This window comes from Watersipora subatra, chromosome 6, assembly GCF_963576615.1.
Source record: "Watersipora subatra chromosome 6, tzWatSuba1.1, whole genome shotgun sequence".
Classification (NCBI taxonomy): Eukaryota; Metazoa; Bryozoa; class Gymnolaemata; order Cheilostomatida; family Watersiporidae; genus Watersipora; species Watersipora subatra.
Window position 1 is genome coordinate 41,930,582 of NC_088713.1, and position 16,985 is coordinate 41,947,566.

General features: G+C 35.6%; 1 protein-coding gene across 1 annotated transcript; it reads right to left on the reverse strand.

Moving 5' to 3' along the window:
• Positions 1-111: 111 nt before the first annotated feature.
• On the reverse strand, positions 112-12,437 carry LOC137398271 (magnesium-dependent phosphatase 1-like). The gene is made up of 8 exons (XM_068084379.1): positions 12,359-12,437; positions 10,832-11,098; positions 7,062-7,219; positions 4,668-4,733; positions 4,108-4,165; positions 2,170-2,372; positions 1,265-1,390; positions 112-555 (listed from the first exon to the last, which is right to left on the reverse strand). Exons 3-8 carry the CDS (start codon positions 7,096-7,098, stop codon positions 473-475), a joined length of 573 nt encoding a protein of 190 aa, XP_067940480.1. The 5' UTR covers positions 7,099-7,219; positions 10,832-11,098; positions 12,359-12,437; the 3' UTR covers positions 112-472.
• Positions 12,438-16,985: the final 4,548 nt, after the last annotated feature.

The following is a 16,985-nucleotide window of genomic DNA, read 5'->3' on the forward strand; positions in this document are numbered from 1 at the left end:
AGGAAGCACTTGCTCTAACATGTCACAAAGACCGTGACAATGTTTGCTAAATTTAACAACGCATTCAGCTCAAAATTGAATCAATAGTTAATTGAAAGTTAATTATTTTATGAGTAATCATAATGCATCAATATTCCGTCCAATAAAAATCATGAAAAGATCAATAAACTGATCAACATGTGATGCAATCGATAAATCATCACCCTACTTCATGCTGAATAGTAAATACTTTGACAGACTTTCTACTGGCGGTACAAAGATAGCATCACATGAAAAATATTAAAACTTGACCTGAATCATCTATAAAAATAGATAAAAAAGAAACAAACAGAAAATACCTCTGCTGACAGCATTTGCTGTACCACTCTTGAGTGCTATGTGAACAATAAATATAACGGATGAGAATGAAATAAATAACGTAGGCTATCCCTTAAGTATTCACCATAATGGAGGGAGGCTAGGAGTACCACCCTCACCTTTTTGCAGCAAACTGATCCAATGCATCATTTACTACCTTCCAGTTTATACCACGCTCAACTAACACTGCATGGACACCTGTAGAAACATATAACAGGCTTAAATTACCCAGAAACACTCAATAATTACGCCGTGATCAGGCGTCCTACAGTAGATTACTTGGCTATAGCTGGTTCTCAATTCGACAATTTTTTCAAATGATAACACTTATAAAATCATGTCTTATTGAAAAAATAACATGGGCAGTGAGTGGAGTGCTTGAAAAATGACTACCTCGTACGAGTCTTAATCTCATCCCACTCTGGTTAGCAGACCAACACTAAACCAACTGCACTAATCGACCACCTTGCATGATCGTTGAATAATATTTACTATAAAGAACCAGTGTTGCTAATGGCACTAGTTATAAGAGCAGACTGCCAGGTCTCTAATGTTACATACGACTTATTTACTGTGAAACTGCAGGATCACTTCAACCAATGTCAGGAGCAAATGGCAATCTTAAAACTCTTGTTTTCGGAAATCTATCGGATTAGAAACTCTAAAATGCATTTTTGCGTGCAAAAGAACAGTTTTCCTAAGTGAAGGGCTTCATGCACTGCTGTCGTGAAAACATTGAAGCATTTTAGGTAGGAAAATCACAGAAAACCAGAGCAATACAGGGCTTACGGCAAGTGAATTCTATACCTACATAAACCAGCCATTAATAGGAAATTATAGACACCATTGGTGAACATGTCTAATGGTTATAGTTTATTGGATTTATCCACCCTTGTACAAAAAACACCCAATTCACTTGTGTCTGATATATTTCTCGGTTCATCATCAAAAAAGAGCATATCATTGAAATTAGTGCCAGACTGCTTCTTCAGCCTGTCAAAGTACAAATTACTTGTGAATATACCAATATATACTACCAAAGTATGAAGCACATGTAAATATATCAATATGTACTACCCAAAGATGGGTCACATGTAAATATATCAATATGTACTACCAAAGTATGAAGCTCATGTAAATATATCAATATGTACTACCAAAGTATGAAGCTCATGTAAATATATCAATATGCACTACCAAAGTATGAAGCTCATGTAAATATATCAATATGCACTACCAAAGTATGAAGCACATGTGAATATATCAATATGTACTACCAAAGTATGAAGCTCATGTAAATATATCAATATGTACTACCAAAGTACAAGTCACATGTAAATATATCATTATGTACTACCAAAGTATGAAGCACATGTAAATATAGCAATATGTACTACCAAAGTACGAGTCACATGTAAATATATCAATATGCACTACCAAAGTATGAAGCACATGTGAATATATCAATATGCACTACCAAAGTATGAAGCACATGTGAATATATCAATATGTACTACCAAAGTACGAGTCACATGTAAATATATCATTATGTACTACCAAAGTATGAAGCACATGTAAATATAGCAATATGTACTACCAAAGTACGAGTCACATGTAAATATATCAATATGCACTACCAAAGTATGAAGCACATGTGAATATATCAATATTCACTACCAAAGTATGAAGCACATGTGAATATATCAATATGTACTACCAAAGTATGAAGCTCATGTAAATATATCAATATGTACTACCAAAGTACAAGTCACATGTAAATATATCATTATGTACTACCAAAGTATGAAGCACATGTTCCAGGATATATTTGTGTGTAACTAAAACACTTCTCCCAATCAAGGAGTTTCAGAATGGATCTGACACGGTCTGGAGTGTCGGATCTAGAGGCAACAGCCAGCTCATATCCCTCACTAGAAAGGGTTTGAAGTATAACTGGGGAATCGGAGTAATACTTTACTTTTCGATTTCTCCCGTCTAAGACGGTGCCAACCTTTCTGTAACAATCACAAGTTATGAGGTTTGTTCACATTTTTACCCACAGTTTCCACGATACGACGGTTAATCCACAAGGTTGTGTCATCCACCATATGGAAACTTCTGGAAAAAAACTGGAGAAAAATAGCAAATGCAAATGATGCACAAAAACTACTGTGCATGTTGTTTCATTTTAAACATTTTCCACATTTCAGCCGTTTCCATTTTGAATTTTGAGTGAGACAGGCGTGCGCTGCCATGACCTCTGGCACAGAATTGCTTATTTTTCTCAACAAAGCACTTAATCTCCAGAGTGCTGGCTATTAGAGATGGAACGAGACACGAGACATCTCCAATATCGACCTGTCTCGGATCGATCTCGTCTCGACCTAACTATTGCCAAACTCGAGACAGGAAATAGAACTAGAGCGCCTGCGCACGGCTGTTAAAACATGGCTTTTCGCAGTAACAACAACTCCATATATATTGTAATGGATTGCGGGCAACTGCCTTTAAAGTTATACCCGGTCCGTTACTACCTGTTGTTATTGAATATATTGGCCACCGAGTCTAATCATGTAGTCCGGACAACGGCACTGTTAATATATTGTAGTCCAGTTCTGTGTCCTTAAAACAAATACGGGGTCATATCTAATTACCCTCCGGGTAATCCGATTTAATAAATAAGACTGTTGCGGGCAATATATCTGTATTTTATTGTATCGTGTCCAAACACCAACTGCCCTTGATAGAATTCGGGCCTCTTTTATATACTAACAATTGCCAGTAAAACTTGCCCGGACACTGGAGAAACGAACTAAAGGCTGTGTCGAGCATAGTCCGTGTTCCGGGTAACGATGACATTACCGTTAGTTCAATATAAGAATATACATGTACATGTATACAGTAATTCATATAACTTCATGAGTACAATTATAAATATAATTCACATACTACTGTTAATACACAAACAAAACTTAGCATAAATGAAACAATAAGGAAAAAAGTGTTATCGTGTGTTCTTTTAGTTGCGGTACTTCTTTGTAGATCGACGGCTAACGGTTTCATTACACATGTCATTACAATATAAAGTAAGAGCTATTCGATAAATGGTAAAAATAAACATGTACAAAGCAAAATGTTTATAATAATTGTTATCAATCAAGCTCAAAATATATAACTTCGCTATTTTAGAGCTGTTTGTGTCACTTTTGTTTACAAAAAATACATGCCAATCGCTATTAAAATGTATTTACATCGTCTACACCAGGAGTAAATTCAATTTAAAAAGAGGTTCATCAATTTCATATATCAAGTGCGCTAGCCCTTGTGTAGTGAAATCAGCACCAAATGCTCATTATTTTACTGTCTCGTGTCTCGAATTTTTACAAGACAGTGTTTCGAGTCTCCTCTCGAACTTAAAAACCTGTCTCGTTCCACCTCTACTGTCTATTGAAAAAATGTGCACACAATTCCAAATCTTTATCAACTGCACAACAAAAAATGGTGAATAATGCATAATATAATATATGTGTTTTAAAATATTTAGAAGCTTTTCAAAGAATACCAAAATATTGGTACATACTAAAGGTGGCTCCATTTCACCAACTTGTCCTAAGCACAATTTCTCAATAATCAGTCGTTGCCAGCTATTTTGATATCAACCAGTTAACTTAAATAATGAAAAGGCAGACAACCCCATGTACCTAGCACTAGGAACTGACAATCAATTGTTGAGCAAGTATAAATACCCACTCTTTTCTAAATGGTGAAACCACGTGGGTATCCGCCCAGAATGGCCAGAGTGTGTAATCTGAAACACAAGCATTCACTTATGACACAAAACAAACTGAAATTACAAAATGGAATTAATAAGTTACTGATATATATGAATTGAATACTAGAGCAGAAGCATGTTTTACAGCCTGTGGACCTAAAAACAGAATTAGTAGACCAGTACAAAACCAAAACTTAAATTTTGACCTGTTGAGCAAAAGTAATGAAGGTTGGCATGTTGTGGGCCTATATCTACTGGAACAAGGGAGTTATTAACCTAGTAAGAAGAAATGGAACACAACTCTTCATAGCTGTGGACAGACACCATCAGACAACCCAATAGTGATTTCTTATCCTCGACACTCACTTCTTTATCATGCCTTTATATCATAACTCAGCAGAAAGTCAAGACAGCAGAAGGTTTCAAGAAAGCCATATATTGTTTAAATTGTATTATAAATTATAATTATAAATTGTAAATTGTTTCTATTATATAAAGGTATATATATTGTGTTTCATTCATATTGAATGAAACTTACCAACATCAAAGATGATCAACTTTGGCTTACGCGTAGCCGCCATTATACTAAAAGTCACCAGTATATCTATAACAGAGATAATATATAAGAAAGCTAATTATTACTGTTTGATCATGGAATGGTATAAAATATAAACACACAAGATGTTATGCGGCATCTTCATCTCTGGAATTCCTGAGTTATTATTCTTGAGTAGTACCATGGCAGTCTGAGGCGCTATGAGAAATTGTTAGGTGTACCGATAGACCATCCAAAATAACTACTCGCACATTTATTCTGAAGTGGCTAAAATGAGATTTATTAGCCCATACGTACTGGTGACAGGTTTTCAAGATAATTGTTGTGAGTTTGAATCCAGTACCATGCAATCTTTTCCCTAATTTCCAATTGTGGCTTCGAAAATATAAGAGAGCACTGCTCTTATTATAGCAACGACTACTGAATGCCTGGCATGGCACGAGTAACAAAAAGTTTTTTTCCACAGAAAAATTATTTTAAATCAACATGTACAGCATTTACCATTCTAACTGTTAAATGAAGGTGTTAGTTTCTCATTGTGTGCAGCCATACCTCGACATATGAGCTTAATGCATTCTGGGTCTGAGTTCGTATGTCAATTTACTCGAATCTCAAGGCTTTATTTTCTATATAAAATAACCAAGTAAATTTATCTATTACACTAGAAATTCCACTGTCATACAGCCCACGACCAAAGTGATATTGGAAAAAAGAAAGGGTGCTGATGGTTGAGAAATGCAATATTAGCAGTCAAATAGGATAATTGCAATGGTAGCTGTAATGTACTGGGTGTGGGTGTTATTATATACAACAAATAGCAATAATGAAAGGAAAAGATTATATGTTTATATCTCTCCTCCTGCAAAAAGAGAAATGCAATATTGGCCAATATTAGAAGTAAAATGCACTGATATTATTAGAATAACCAATATTATTTATATAGTAATAATATAAAACCAATGTACAATGTTTTTTACATTTCAAAACGGCATAGCTAACAATATCACGAAGTTGTGATATTTATATAGATTTTTAGAAAACCTGTACTATGTAGTCATTGTTCTGTAGTCATCCAAACTTATAATTAATTATTGTAATAAACTCATTAGAGACGCTAAAAAATATCATTGTCATTTGCTTGTCTTACACTGCGTTGGACATCAGTTAGAATGCGAAAGTATTTAAATGTGTCGGCAAATGAAAATGAAAAAATTGAAATCGGCAAAAATGAAACGATTTCTGTACTCCTATGTGAATTGCCGAAACCTTCGGCAATTCGACAATGCTATAGACTGGTGAAAAGCACACGTTATTTTTTCGTGAAATGCGCAAGACTTTATCGTTTTATTATCTGTCGCTCGGCATTTCAATTTCCGGTCTTAACTTTTATTAAACCAAGCTTTTCAAGCATTTTGTGGCGATTTTCGTCCAAATTAATCTGTCTATTTGTGTATAATCCGATCAGATGGGTTAGTTTTAGGAATTTGTGGTAACCCTTCAAAGGCTTGGTAACATATTTAAATAGGTTTAAATTTGTTTTGTATCGTAATTATACCTTAACGACTTTACAAAACGATGCTTAAATTTGTTGATGAAATTTCTTGACAAGGGTTCGTCTCATTGTTGATGAATAATTTTCGTAAGTTGTGTGCGCATGCATTTATCATAAAAACTCCCACACTTCGCTCCGCTCGTTTGGTCGTGGGAATATTACGAAAAACCATCTTAAAAGGATATGACGGTGGAAAAGGTGTTTTAATTGATATAATTCAGTAACTCCATTAACAAAGCAACAAATACCTGATTATACTGAATGAAGTTTTTACCCTCAAGACAGACGGGCAGATAACGGCGATCTAAGAGAGACCTGAGAGGAACGCGTTCGGTGCACTAAACTTTTGTATCCTTACTAAGAATTCCTCTTCAAAAAATTTAGTGCATTAAACGCCCACTTTAAGGTGAGTTTTAATCTTTTACTCAACTTACTTCAACTTTGCCGTCATATTTGTTACTATTTGCTTCCGGGTATGCACTTCCACTTTGCATTCAGTATAACTTTCAACTTATAAAAACGTTTTTCAAACTGATTCGAAGAGAAATTCCGACCGATGCTGTTCTCGAAAGCAGGCTCTCGCATACTTGATTATATACATGTAGTGTATAACATTACTGCCATCACCAGCTCACTTAGATCAAAGCAAACAGATGCAGGATAACCGATCATCTAAAACAGTTCATCATTACGCAGTTGGAACACCATACTATGCTTTATACTGTGGGCTCAAAAGAGATAAACAGCCTAAATGGGTGGAAGCTGTTGTTATAAAAGTATCTGGCAGCAGAACAGTCAATGTTAGGACTACCCAAAGGACCAACCTGGAAGAGACGTCTGGAACAGCTTTGTCCTAAACATGCTTCACCAGAAGATGCCAAACCACCTGCCGAAATACCAACCACTCCAAGCAGTCTTCCACACTCACAACCATTGCCTGCAGCTACAGTACCAAAATCGAAAAGACGAAATCCAAGATTACCTGATGGCAATAAATACAACAGGGACAGTCCCAGACACTCAAAGGGACAATCTAATCGCTGAAGTCACCCATACAACTTCAAGCGAGCAGGGAGGTGTTGGGACATTACAATGGACAACCAGTGAATTACATTGCGAGTGAAGTTGGCTATGTCATTATAGTATTATACATAGCTGGTTATTTATGGAATAATTACAGATTACTTTCACTTGCTTAATGTATAATTCCAGGATAATACTTTTGCTATAACAGCTCTCTATGCATATACACTTGGGATCTCTTTTACCAATTAATTGTAAACTCAGTACTGGAATAAAGAACATTACAGTGAGAACACAACAGTGAATTTGGTTGCAAGTAAACCTTTAAAGCACATAAATCACACATTTTTTAATTATATATTTCATCAGAGTCTTGGCTTTCGAATGAGCCTATATTCAATACACAAAGTACAGTGGTGTGCATAAACTTGGAATCACATTATTTTGTTCACTCTATATCGAAGGGATCTTACATTTGCTTTCTGTTTTCCCGCCAATTATGATGCCATGCCAGATATTATATATCAATCTGATCAGCAGAAGATGTGCTTTCAAAAAATGCATGTTTGAAAGCACATCTTCAACGGCAAAAAGCACCTCCATTGGCAGTCTTAAACCCACCTACTCTGCTGGACGACCCAAGAAGACGACTATCCGTGAAGATCGGTACCTGGTACAAAGATCCCTCGCTGACAGACATCTGAACAGTACTCAACTTTGTAAGGAGATCAAGGACAACAGAGATATTGAGATTCACCCCCAGTACAGTGCGAAGAAGACAGCTTGCAAATGGTTTGAAAGGCTGCAAGGCAAGGCGTAAGCCCTTAGTTTCTGAGAAACAGCAAAAGCGTCGTCTAGAGTGGGCTAAAGATAAACGGTTCTGGACAACAGCCCAATGGCAAAGGGTCTTGTTCAGTGATGAGTCAACATTTACTATCCAAAACCACTCTGGAAATTGTTATGTGAGGAGACGACCTGGAGAGGAGTACAGCCCGGCTTGTACGCTACCAACCATCAAGCACCCTACTGGAGTCATGGTATGGGGTTGCATGACAGCTTTTGGTGTGGGAAGACTCTCTATTTGTGAAGGCATGATGAATGGAGACAAATACATCAAGACCATAGAAGATGTCATGCTTCCAAGTGCTCGGAGCCTGTTCACCAGCAACGACCAACCCTGGTACTACCAGGATGACAATGCACCCTGCCACCGTGCCAAGAGAGTCAAGGAGTGGATGACCAGAAGTAATGCGAGGGTAATAGACTGGCCAGCACAAAGCCCTGACCTGAATCCCATTAAAAATCTTTGGCAGCGTATTGGTGTGATAGTCAGCAAAAATAAACCAAAGACAAAACGGGAGCTCATAGAGAAGATTATTCATGCTTGGCATCACATCATCACTCTTGAAGAGCTCAGAAAGTTGGTAAACAGCATGCCTCAACGGTGTCAGATGGTGATCAAGAACAAGGGCTGGCTAATAAAATACTAATGCTCAGCTCAAGACACCTTACCAGTCCTTCTGAAGACCAACAATACCCCAACGGCCCTTTTCAGGGCCACCAATTTGTATAAAAGAGTCTGTTTGTATCCTATTTTGTCAATTATCACTAACAACATTCATAGCCTGCAATAAGTCTGCCTTTCGGTAGATCCACCCCCAGCAATAAAATCTGAGAATATTTTTGAATATTTGGCATCATCTTGTTCTTCAGAATTTTCTCTTTCAAATGAAATATATATTGATGGGGTTGAGGCACTTAACTCCAAAGAATTTCTTAGACAACAGCATATAAACATACATATTTGAAGATTTAACTGGTGATTCCAAGTTTATGCACACCACTGTATAATAGAACTATGAAAAGCGGGGTGTCAAAAGTACGCCATAATTCTCATTTAGCCTTAGGTCGTCGATCCCTTTCGCTGCCATTGAGGCTGCATTTTTCTGTGACAATTGGTGCTGTTAAACCCGGAGAGCGCTAATAATAAACTAAGATTCTAGGTAATCAACAATGCCTGCGATCGCTAACGCCTGACCAATACAAACACACGTTCTGGGTTAATTAATCATGCTTCAAAAATGTACTGTTGTTGATAAAGCTAATGAAATCACATCGATTAAATTATGCGGTTGCGTGGCCCTAGGACTAAATGTCAATCGCACTTTCGCGAGATCACGCAATGCTTGAAAATAATTAGTCCAGTCGTCACCCTCAACATCACATTAAAAATAAAGAGCTAGTGCATAATATCATCGGGAAAATATAGTAAGGTTCTTAGAGTCTTAAGTACTTATCATAAAAATAATATGTACATGGAAAACTAATGACACTGATTCCTTTGTCATCTTCATTCGTCCTCTGGAGTTGTCCTACCTTCGCCTGCCACTAGCGTCATTATCGTAGTTAATAAATAAGCGGTAAGAGCACAAAACAACGAATATGAAAATTGTGATGTCACAATTTTCGAGACTGTGCCAGTAAACTTTTACGCGGTAGAGCTCTGGGGAAATCCTATAAACACCAACCAATGTCTGTCTCACCATGGCAAACAATAGCTCATTTGAAAGCCAAGATTCTGATGTATTGAAATATACAATAAAAAAAATTATGTAATTTATGTGCTTTAAAGGTTGACTTGCGACAAAATTCACATTACAGTTATTTGGTATCAAAAGATTCACCATGTCTTTTTCTGTTGTGTTGCAGGCTAGGTGCCAAATATGTGGAAATGTGATTACAAGCTCTTAAAAGCTAAAAAACGAAAAGCCGCCGTAGATTGGAATCTATTTATTTCTCTGACATAGTCATGACAGTTTGGTTATTGTCTTGTCAAGTGATGTTCTCATGTGAATTGAATGGCCAATAAAAAGCTCAATATAAAACTGATCGTAGCACTAGTTTATGACAAACACTGCGGGTTTTACCGAAGAACCCATATCAAATATAGATGCTCGATACTTTACAGTTTTGTTTCGGCTTGATCTAATCGTCAAGTCGTAATCTGTTTATGTGACCCAATACTTCGAAAGTAATTTTTGCAGCATTTTTCGATTATCACAGGTGACCAAGAGGCTCGTCTTGATTATCAGACAATGATATGTACTCCTTCGAGCTAAAGTTAAAAAATTAAATGAATTTTTACGGTAAGTTATAAGATATCACTGCTAAAAGTGACAGCATTACAATGACGATAAAACAGACGCGTAAGAACAATATACATGGTTTTATTGATTGCGTGAAGCATATATGTGAAAATATTTCGGCGAATGAGATTGCATGAAAGTGTAAACAGAAACCACATTTGAGCCGTTTTGAAAAGAGAATCCTAACTACGGCGGTCTCGTGTGGCTGCGGTTTACTGTTTGTTTTTTTAGCTTTTAAGAGCTTGTAATCACATTCCTACATATTTTGCACCTACAACACAACAGAGTAAAACATGGTGAATCTTTTGATATCAAATAATTGTAATGTCAATTGTGTTGCAAGTCAACCTTTAAAGTAATTATAATCGTACTAGTAAACGTTCATCAATGGCAATTAAATATTTTGTTATTGCTGTAGTGGCTACCATGGTTTTAATGATGGTGTAGCTGGAGAGCTCGATCATCACAATCATCAGAACTAGGCTGTGAGTCAAAGACACTAAAGTGTAACTCTGATCCAGTCTCCAGATTCATCCACGATGTGGTTTACAGTCTGACCCAAAGATTTTAAAGCACTTTCATGAATGGTGACAATACTTTTCAAGAACACTGTACGACGTAATAGCAGCCATTGTTATGGCATATCGAAGTTTGTCTTCTAACTCCAAAGCTTCAGGGTTGCCTCTGTTGACCTTTGAAAGCAACACCATTGAAATAATTAATAACGGTACATTAGCTGGCTAATAATTTTCACTAAAGTAGCTCCCTGTTTAACTTGGTCAAATACTTTGACATATATAAAAACAACTGAGCAAAAATTCTGAGGCTGACGGCATTAATGTCGATCTGTCTGAAGGAGAGTACAAAATATAAGTGACATTAGCATCGTTTCACCTGCTAAATAGTCGAAATAAACTTTTTAAAATTCTGACAAGCTAGTTGAAAAATACAGCGTCACCCTCTTTATGCACATCACTTCTAATAAAATGCCACTATAGAGGATTGGTTTAAAAATAAAGCGCCATAGCGTTCAAGGTAGAACTTGTATGGCAGCTGTCTCATAATCGTCATATTAGATTTCATCAGTCTGATATATATGTGACAAGAACCAACATCAAAGGCTCAAACCATCAATAGAGACAAGTATGGGCAAGAACATACACTTGTAGAAGTGAAGATCACCATCGCATAAACCTACACAGTTGAATATTTGCAGTGCAGACAAAGAAAGATGCCAGAGATACTCTAACACCTATCTCCACAGGTGTGCTCTACAATCATCCAATAATAAAATTTGTCTGGATGAGTCTAACATCAGGACTCAAAAAATTGAAAACCTTTCCTACTTCTTCATTTTAACTGCTGAACCTTTATATCTAAGAACTGCCATGACTATTGTTTGACTGGCAAAACTCGCAGCAATTTGGGACCGAGCCATATGGGATTAGAAAGTGGCCGTGGTGGTAGAAAGCTCTATGAAGAACCTCATGCGCGGTAAGCTCAAACTTAGCACTAGCAAACATGGACAACTGTTCGAGTAAGAGGTGTAACTTTATTAGCTATTTAAACATGTTGCCATTATATTATTACTTAGAACTCTGTTAGTTGTGTACTGTAATTGCTAGACTTATAGAATAAAAAAGTAACATCGCCTGGTAAATATTAGTATTGTTTACAATGTATTAACACCTTCACTGGTACCTGAACCAGTAATAATCAAACTAGTTCCCACAAGCTAAGCAAAAGGGCAGTCTGAACATAGTCAATTTTTCCACATCGACCCATGACATCATCCTAAAAATTACCAAAACAACTAATTGAACAGACAGCGGTCCCTGTTTGAACTATGACAGGGACCGCAAGAGATGCAAAAGAAAGGCAGTCTTTCGCAACGCTCGTAGTACCTGTGAAAATACTTGATGACCATATTATATTTTAGCAGTGACACTTACACAAAAGATAAAAATTGATCTTTTTCAACGCTAGAATTATTCTTAATCCATCTAACAGTTGCTTCAAACCAAAATTATGTCGTGGCCGTTAAGAAATCTCGACATTTTGCACTTTCAAGAAAAGATTTCACGAATACAGTTTTAAAAATGGGGTGTAACTTTATTAGCTAGTTTAACACTTTGTTATTTGGGTATATCCATAAATAAATGGATTTTTTGGCAAAATTTCAAAACAGTAATTTCATTAAAATAATGCTTCACATATGAAGTATACATACCAAACCCCAAAATAGAAAATAATTGTGGGGGTAGTGCTCCTCTATCGTGTTTTAATAGTTTGCTAAAGTCAGTGTATATGCACAAAATACTTTATAGTCATAATGGCAAGATAGAGATACTTGTACACGGTGTACATATTACTCTGAACACAAATATCTAGTAATGGATTTCACAATGGCTTTGCTGCCCGTTAATGCATAAATTGGTATTGCGTGCACTGATCCATTGGTATGGGGCTCTTTTATAAGTTGGCATGTTTTGAGTACTAATGGTGACAGGAAACATCAATAAGTTTCTACTACACTTGTATTATTAGTTCAAAATTAGTAGTAATTTGCTTTCAACGCTAACTTTATACGCTGTACCTTTAACTAATTTCAGTTTTGCTCAAAGTTGCACATGTTTCCAAAATTTGCATCCCCGCTGTTACACTGTCACCATTGTTACACCTCTCAACTCATATAATTATAGGATTAATTTGGGTGAATTTCACATTTAGCAGTAATTTGTGGTGTTGTTGATGTTCTCATGTATGAGTTACTCATTATATTGTAAATTTAAGCTATTGTGGGAACTTAACAAGCTTCTTCTAGCAAATTACCAAATGGTTGCTACCTTACAAATGTATTACTAAGACTTGCGACTCCGATATTGCAAATGGTTCAACATTTAATCAAATCTACTCATGGGAGTAACTTGTAACAAGTGTTTGAAACAGAAAATTGTTAGGTGGAAAGTCTGATGGTCATTTCTGTTTTCAACATGGGTAAGACAACATCTGCAGATCAGATGTGTAAATATCGTAATAAAATGCGTCATGTTCAAAACAATAGACTCAATATTTGACTGCCCAAGCTAGTCAAAATCAAAAGAGTAGAACAAAAAGAAGAGCTAAACTTACAGAAGATCAATTGGAGATAACTAGAAAAAGCAAGAATTAGAGTTTAGCAATACAGAGATTGGGAAAAAACTTTTGAAAGTAAAATTATCAGGTATCTACATTCATTTTTTTTCTTCAAAAAACTTAATGCTTTACTAAATCTGCGTACATTATGAATGTTTTAAGTTAATGTTTCAATTATTTTGTAAAAAAAGATGTTGTTAAAGTTTAGATTCATTTTCTGTAGCAACCACTTCCCAATTTGACAACCCACAATCTGAAGATAAAGCTGTAAAAAGATTGATCGAGCACTTTTAAACAGCCCAAGCAAAGCTCGCCAGACTGTCCATAAACTAGCAATGACAGTTAGACTATCATTACCGGAAGATGGCAGTAGAGATGAGAAAAGATAAAACAAAACAAAGAAATAGAAAAGTAAAAATATGCCATTCGAACGTTTTAACTTTTTACTTTTGATCCTGATGACCATGCAATTAGTGATCCAGAAAGTGAGCGCAATTCCGAACCCATGAAACAACAAGCAAGCACATTGAAAGAAGGTGATTTTGTGCTAACATTGCTGCCTGGAAAAAAAAACTTCTAGGCATTATGTAGGAGTGGTAAAAAATGTAGATGCACTAGAAGCTGAATTGCAGTTTTTCTTAAAAGAGTGAAGCCAAAAAACACTTTTGTTGTTAATACAAAAGATATATCATGGGTAGAATTTCATCGCATAGCCAAGTCACTGTCTTGTCCTACTTTCTCTAAAAGAGGTCAGTAATGTTTTACAAAAGATTTAGAGCATGCAGAATTATCAAAAACATTTTGTTAGTACATTCTCACAATTACATGATCAATATTCATTTTTCCATCTTACGTTATTTAAGCTAAATCATGTTTGTCATGTATTATTACTACTATATTATTATACTTTATACTTTGAAACCAATAAAAACATTTCAAGTTAAGGCTTGCCTATATATATATTGTAATCACTAGCTTCAATACCATTATTGATCTCATTGCAGTGAACTTAAATACTTATAAGTTTACAGGATATAAGAAGCGTAACGATGATGACAATCGAATGTAACAGCGGTGACATGTTTACAAGCATGTAGTTCACCACTACCATCTAATATCTGTATAAATTTTAGTGCATATGTCAGCAAGCTTCTTTAAAATAAGACAAATAAGTTTATATAATTGTGCTTCTCACCAAATCAGAGAGTTTTAAGGATAAGCGACTAGCTCTTTAAAATGCATATTTCTCTGATGTAACGCGAGTGACACACTAACTAAAAGATTTCTCAGTAAAAATTAATGTTAGTGTGACATATTTTACATCATTCGAAAGAGCTTGTTGAGCTCTAAGAGAATATCTGATTTAAAATCATCTTAAATGCAATACCAATATTTTATAATTAAATTTCTGCTCTAATTGTAACAATGGTGATTATGGATAGACCCATTTGTATTATTACTTAGAATTGTGTGAGTTGTGTACTGTAATTGCTGGACTTATAGAATGAAGAAGTAACATCTCCTGGTAAATATTAGTATTGCTTACAATAGATTACCACCTTCACTGGTACCTGAACCAGTAATAATCAAACTAGTTTTCACAAGCTAAGCAAAAGGGCACAGTCTGAAAATATTCAAAATAGAATAAAATGAACAAATGTAACACTGATGTTACGTGTGGATTCGAATTAGTTATATGTAAAATAGTTCTTCTATATCCACCCAATACATCATCCTAAAAATTACCAAAACAAACTAATTGAACAGACAGCGGTCCCTGTTTGAACTATGACAGGGACCGCTAGAGTAGCGAAAGAATGGCAGTCTTTCGCAATTCATGTAGTACCTGTGAAAACTGAAAATACTTGATGACCATACTATATTTCAGCAGTGACACTTACAAAAAAGATAAATAATGATGTCTCAACGCTAGAATGTTTCTTAATCCATCTAACAGTTGCTTCAAACCAAAAGTATGTCGTGGCCGTTGAGAAATCTCGACATTTTGCACTTTCAAGAAAAGGTTTCATGGATACAGTTTTAAAAATGGCTTTGCGAGAATCGCCAGTCTATTCCTGAACGTTTGTATAACGTTGATTTTAAAGCGTTATTTTTAGGATAAAATTTCGAACAAGCTATGTGAGGTACACAGGCTACGCAACCTTCACACTGCACACGCCCCTCGCAAGTTTTGCCAGTATAAAAAGTAATAAACTAACGTAAGTATTATGGGTATGCATTTATTATAAGTACATTTTAAATGCAATCATAAAATATTCACGTAATATGGCACTTTTCATGCTAATAAATTTTAGAAAGCTCATGGTAATTGAAGCTTTACTTTTCAGTTATGGTGAATGACGTGAATACAAAAGACATTTTTCTTTACTAACACGGTTTTAGGAAATGAAAACGTCTTCTGTCCTAAGGTTTTAGTAAATTCTAAACTTGATGCTAGTGAGTAAAGTTGCTATATATTTTAGATTCAACTGTATCGGACTATAAACCAAATATATAAGTATGAAGCAGCACAACAAACGAAATTCTAGAACGAATGCCAAAAGAAGTAACAATAATAAATATGGTTGTCGGTTGACTGTTATGTTTTATTTGAAATCTAAATTTTAGGGAGTAGCTGTGATTCTTATTTTCTGAAGTGAGGGTAGAACTGCAAAATACATTTATTATTTGTTGAAGATTACTGCGTGGGAGCACCAGAATGAAGGATTAAATTATTGTAAAACTGCTCCAGCCTTTGTCGATATTGAGACCAAGGTGAGACCAACCTTTGTCTAGATTCAGACCAACCTCTGTCAAGGTTGGGACTGGTTTAGGTTTAAACTTGTCGATGTTGGGACTGTTTCCCATCTACTTTAATTATTCTTTTTTTACCCTAGCTAACCACTGTTGCAGATAGGGTTGCTAAAACCCGTGTGCCCATAATGTGAAGACCGTTACTACTATTTTTGGTGTTTGTGTGAGATTATGTGATTGTACACGTGAACTCACATCAGAGTTTAGACCGTCAAGTTTTTAGTACAGTAACAATGGTGGCAAAAACGATACAAATATTTAATAAAACATCAGCTGTCATAACCAAATACTAATTGAAAAATGATAAAGACTTATGACAGACCTTCTGTTTTTTGCAGTGGATATCAGAAACAGAATTATAATTATTCTGTGATAAAAGTTCTAAGTTATGAGCTGCTGTTAAATTGTGTTTGACTTTCTTAGGGTTGGCTTGGTACTTACAAGAAACAATGTTAGTGTGCAATAGTACAAGAAGAAAGTGACAGATAGCTTTTCTGAGTTTTTAGCTTTTCAATCTGTTAAGGGCTGTTTGCTGAAGCTTTGCCTAACTTGCTCTTTGTTTATTTAAGATCAAATCAGGTGAAAATCATTTTGGCTAGATTTAAGCGAGCTATGTACATGTGTTTTGAC

Bases quoted from the DNA above. Each gene is read 5' to 3' on its own strand.
- LOC137398271 (XM_068084379.1), bottom strand. From the start codon at position 7,098: ATGTTTAGGACAAAGCTGTTCCAGACGTCTCTTCCAG. The intron at 1,391-2,169 runs GTGCTTCATACT...ATACTTTGGTAG, and splicing joins ACAAATATATCCTGGAACAT to TATATATTGGTATATTCACA. The intron at 556-1,264 runs GTGTTTTTTGTA...ATGTTTCTACAG, and splicing joins ATCAGACACAAGTGAATTGG to GTGTCCATGCAGTGTTAGTT.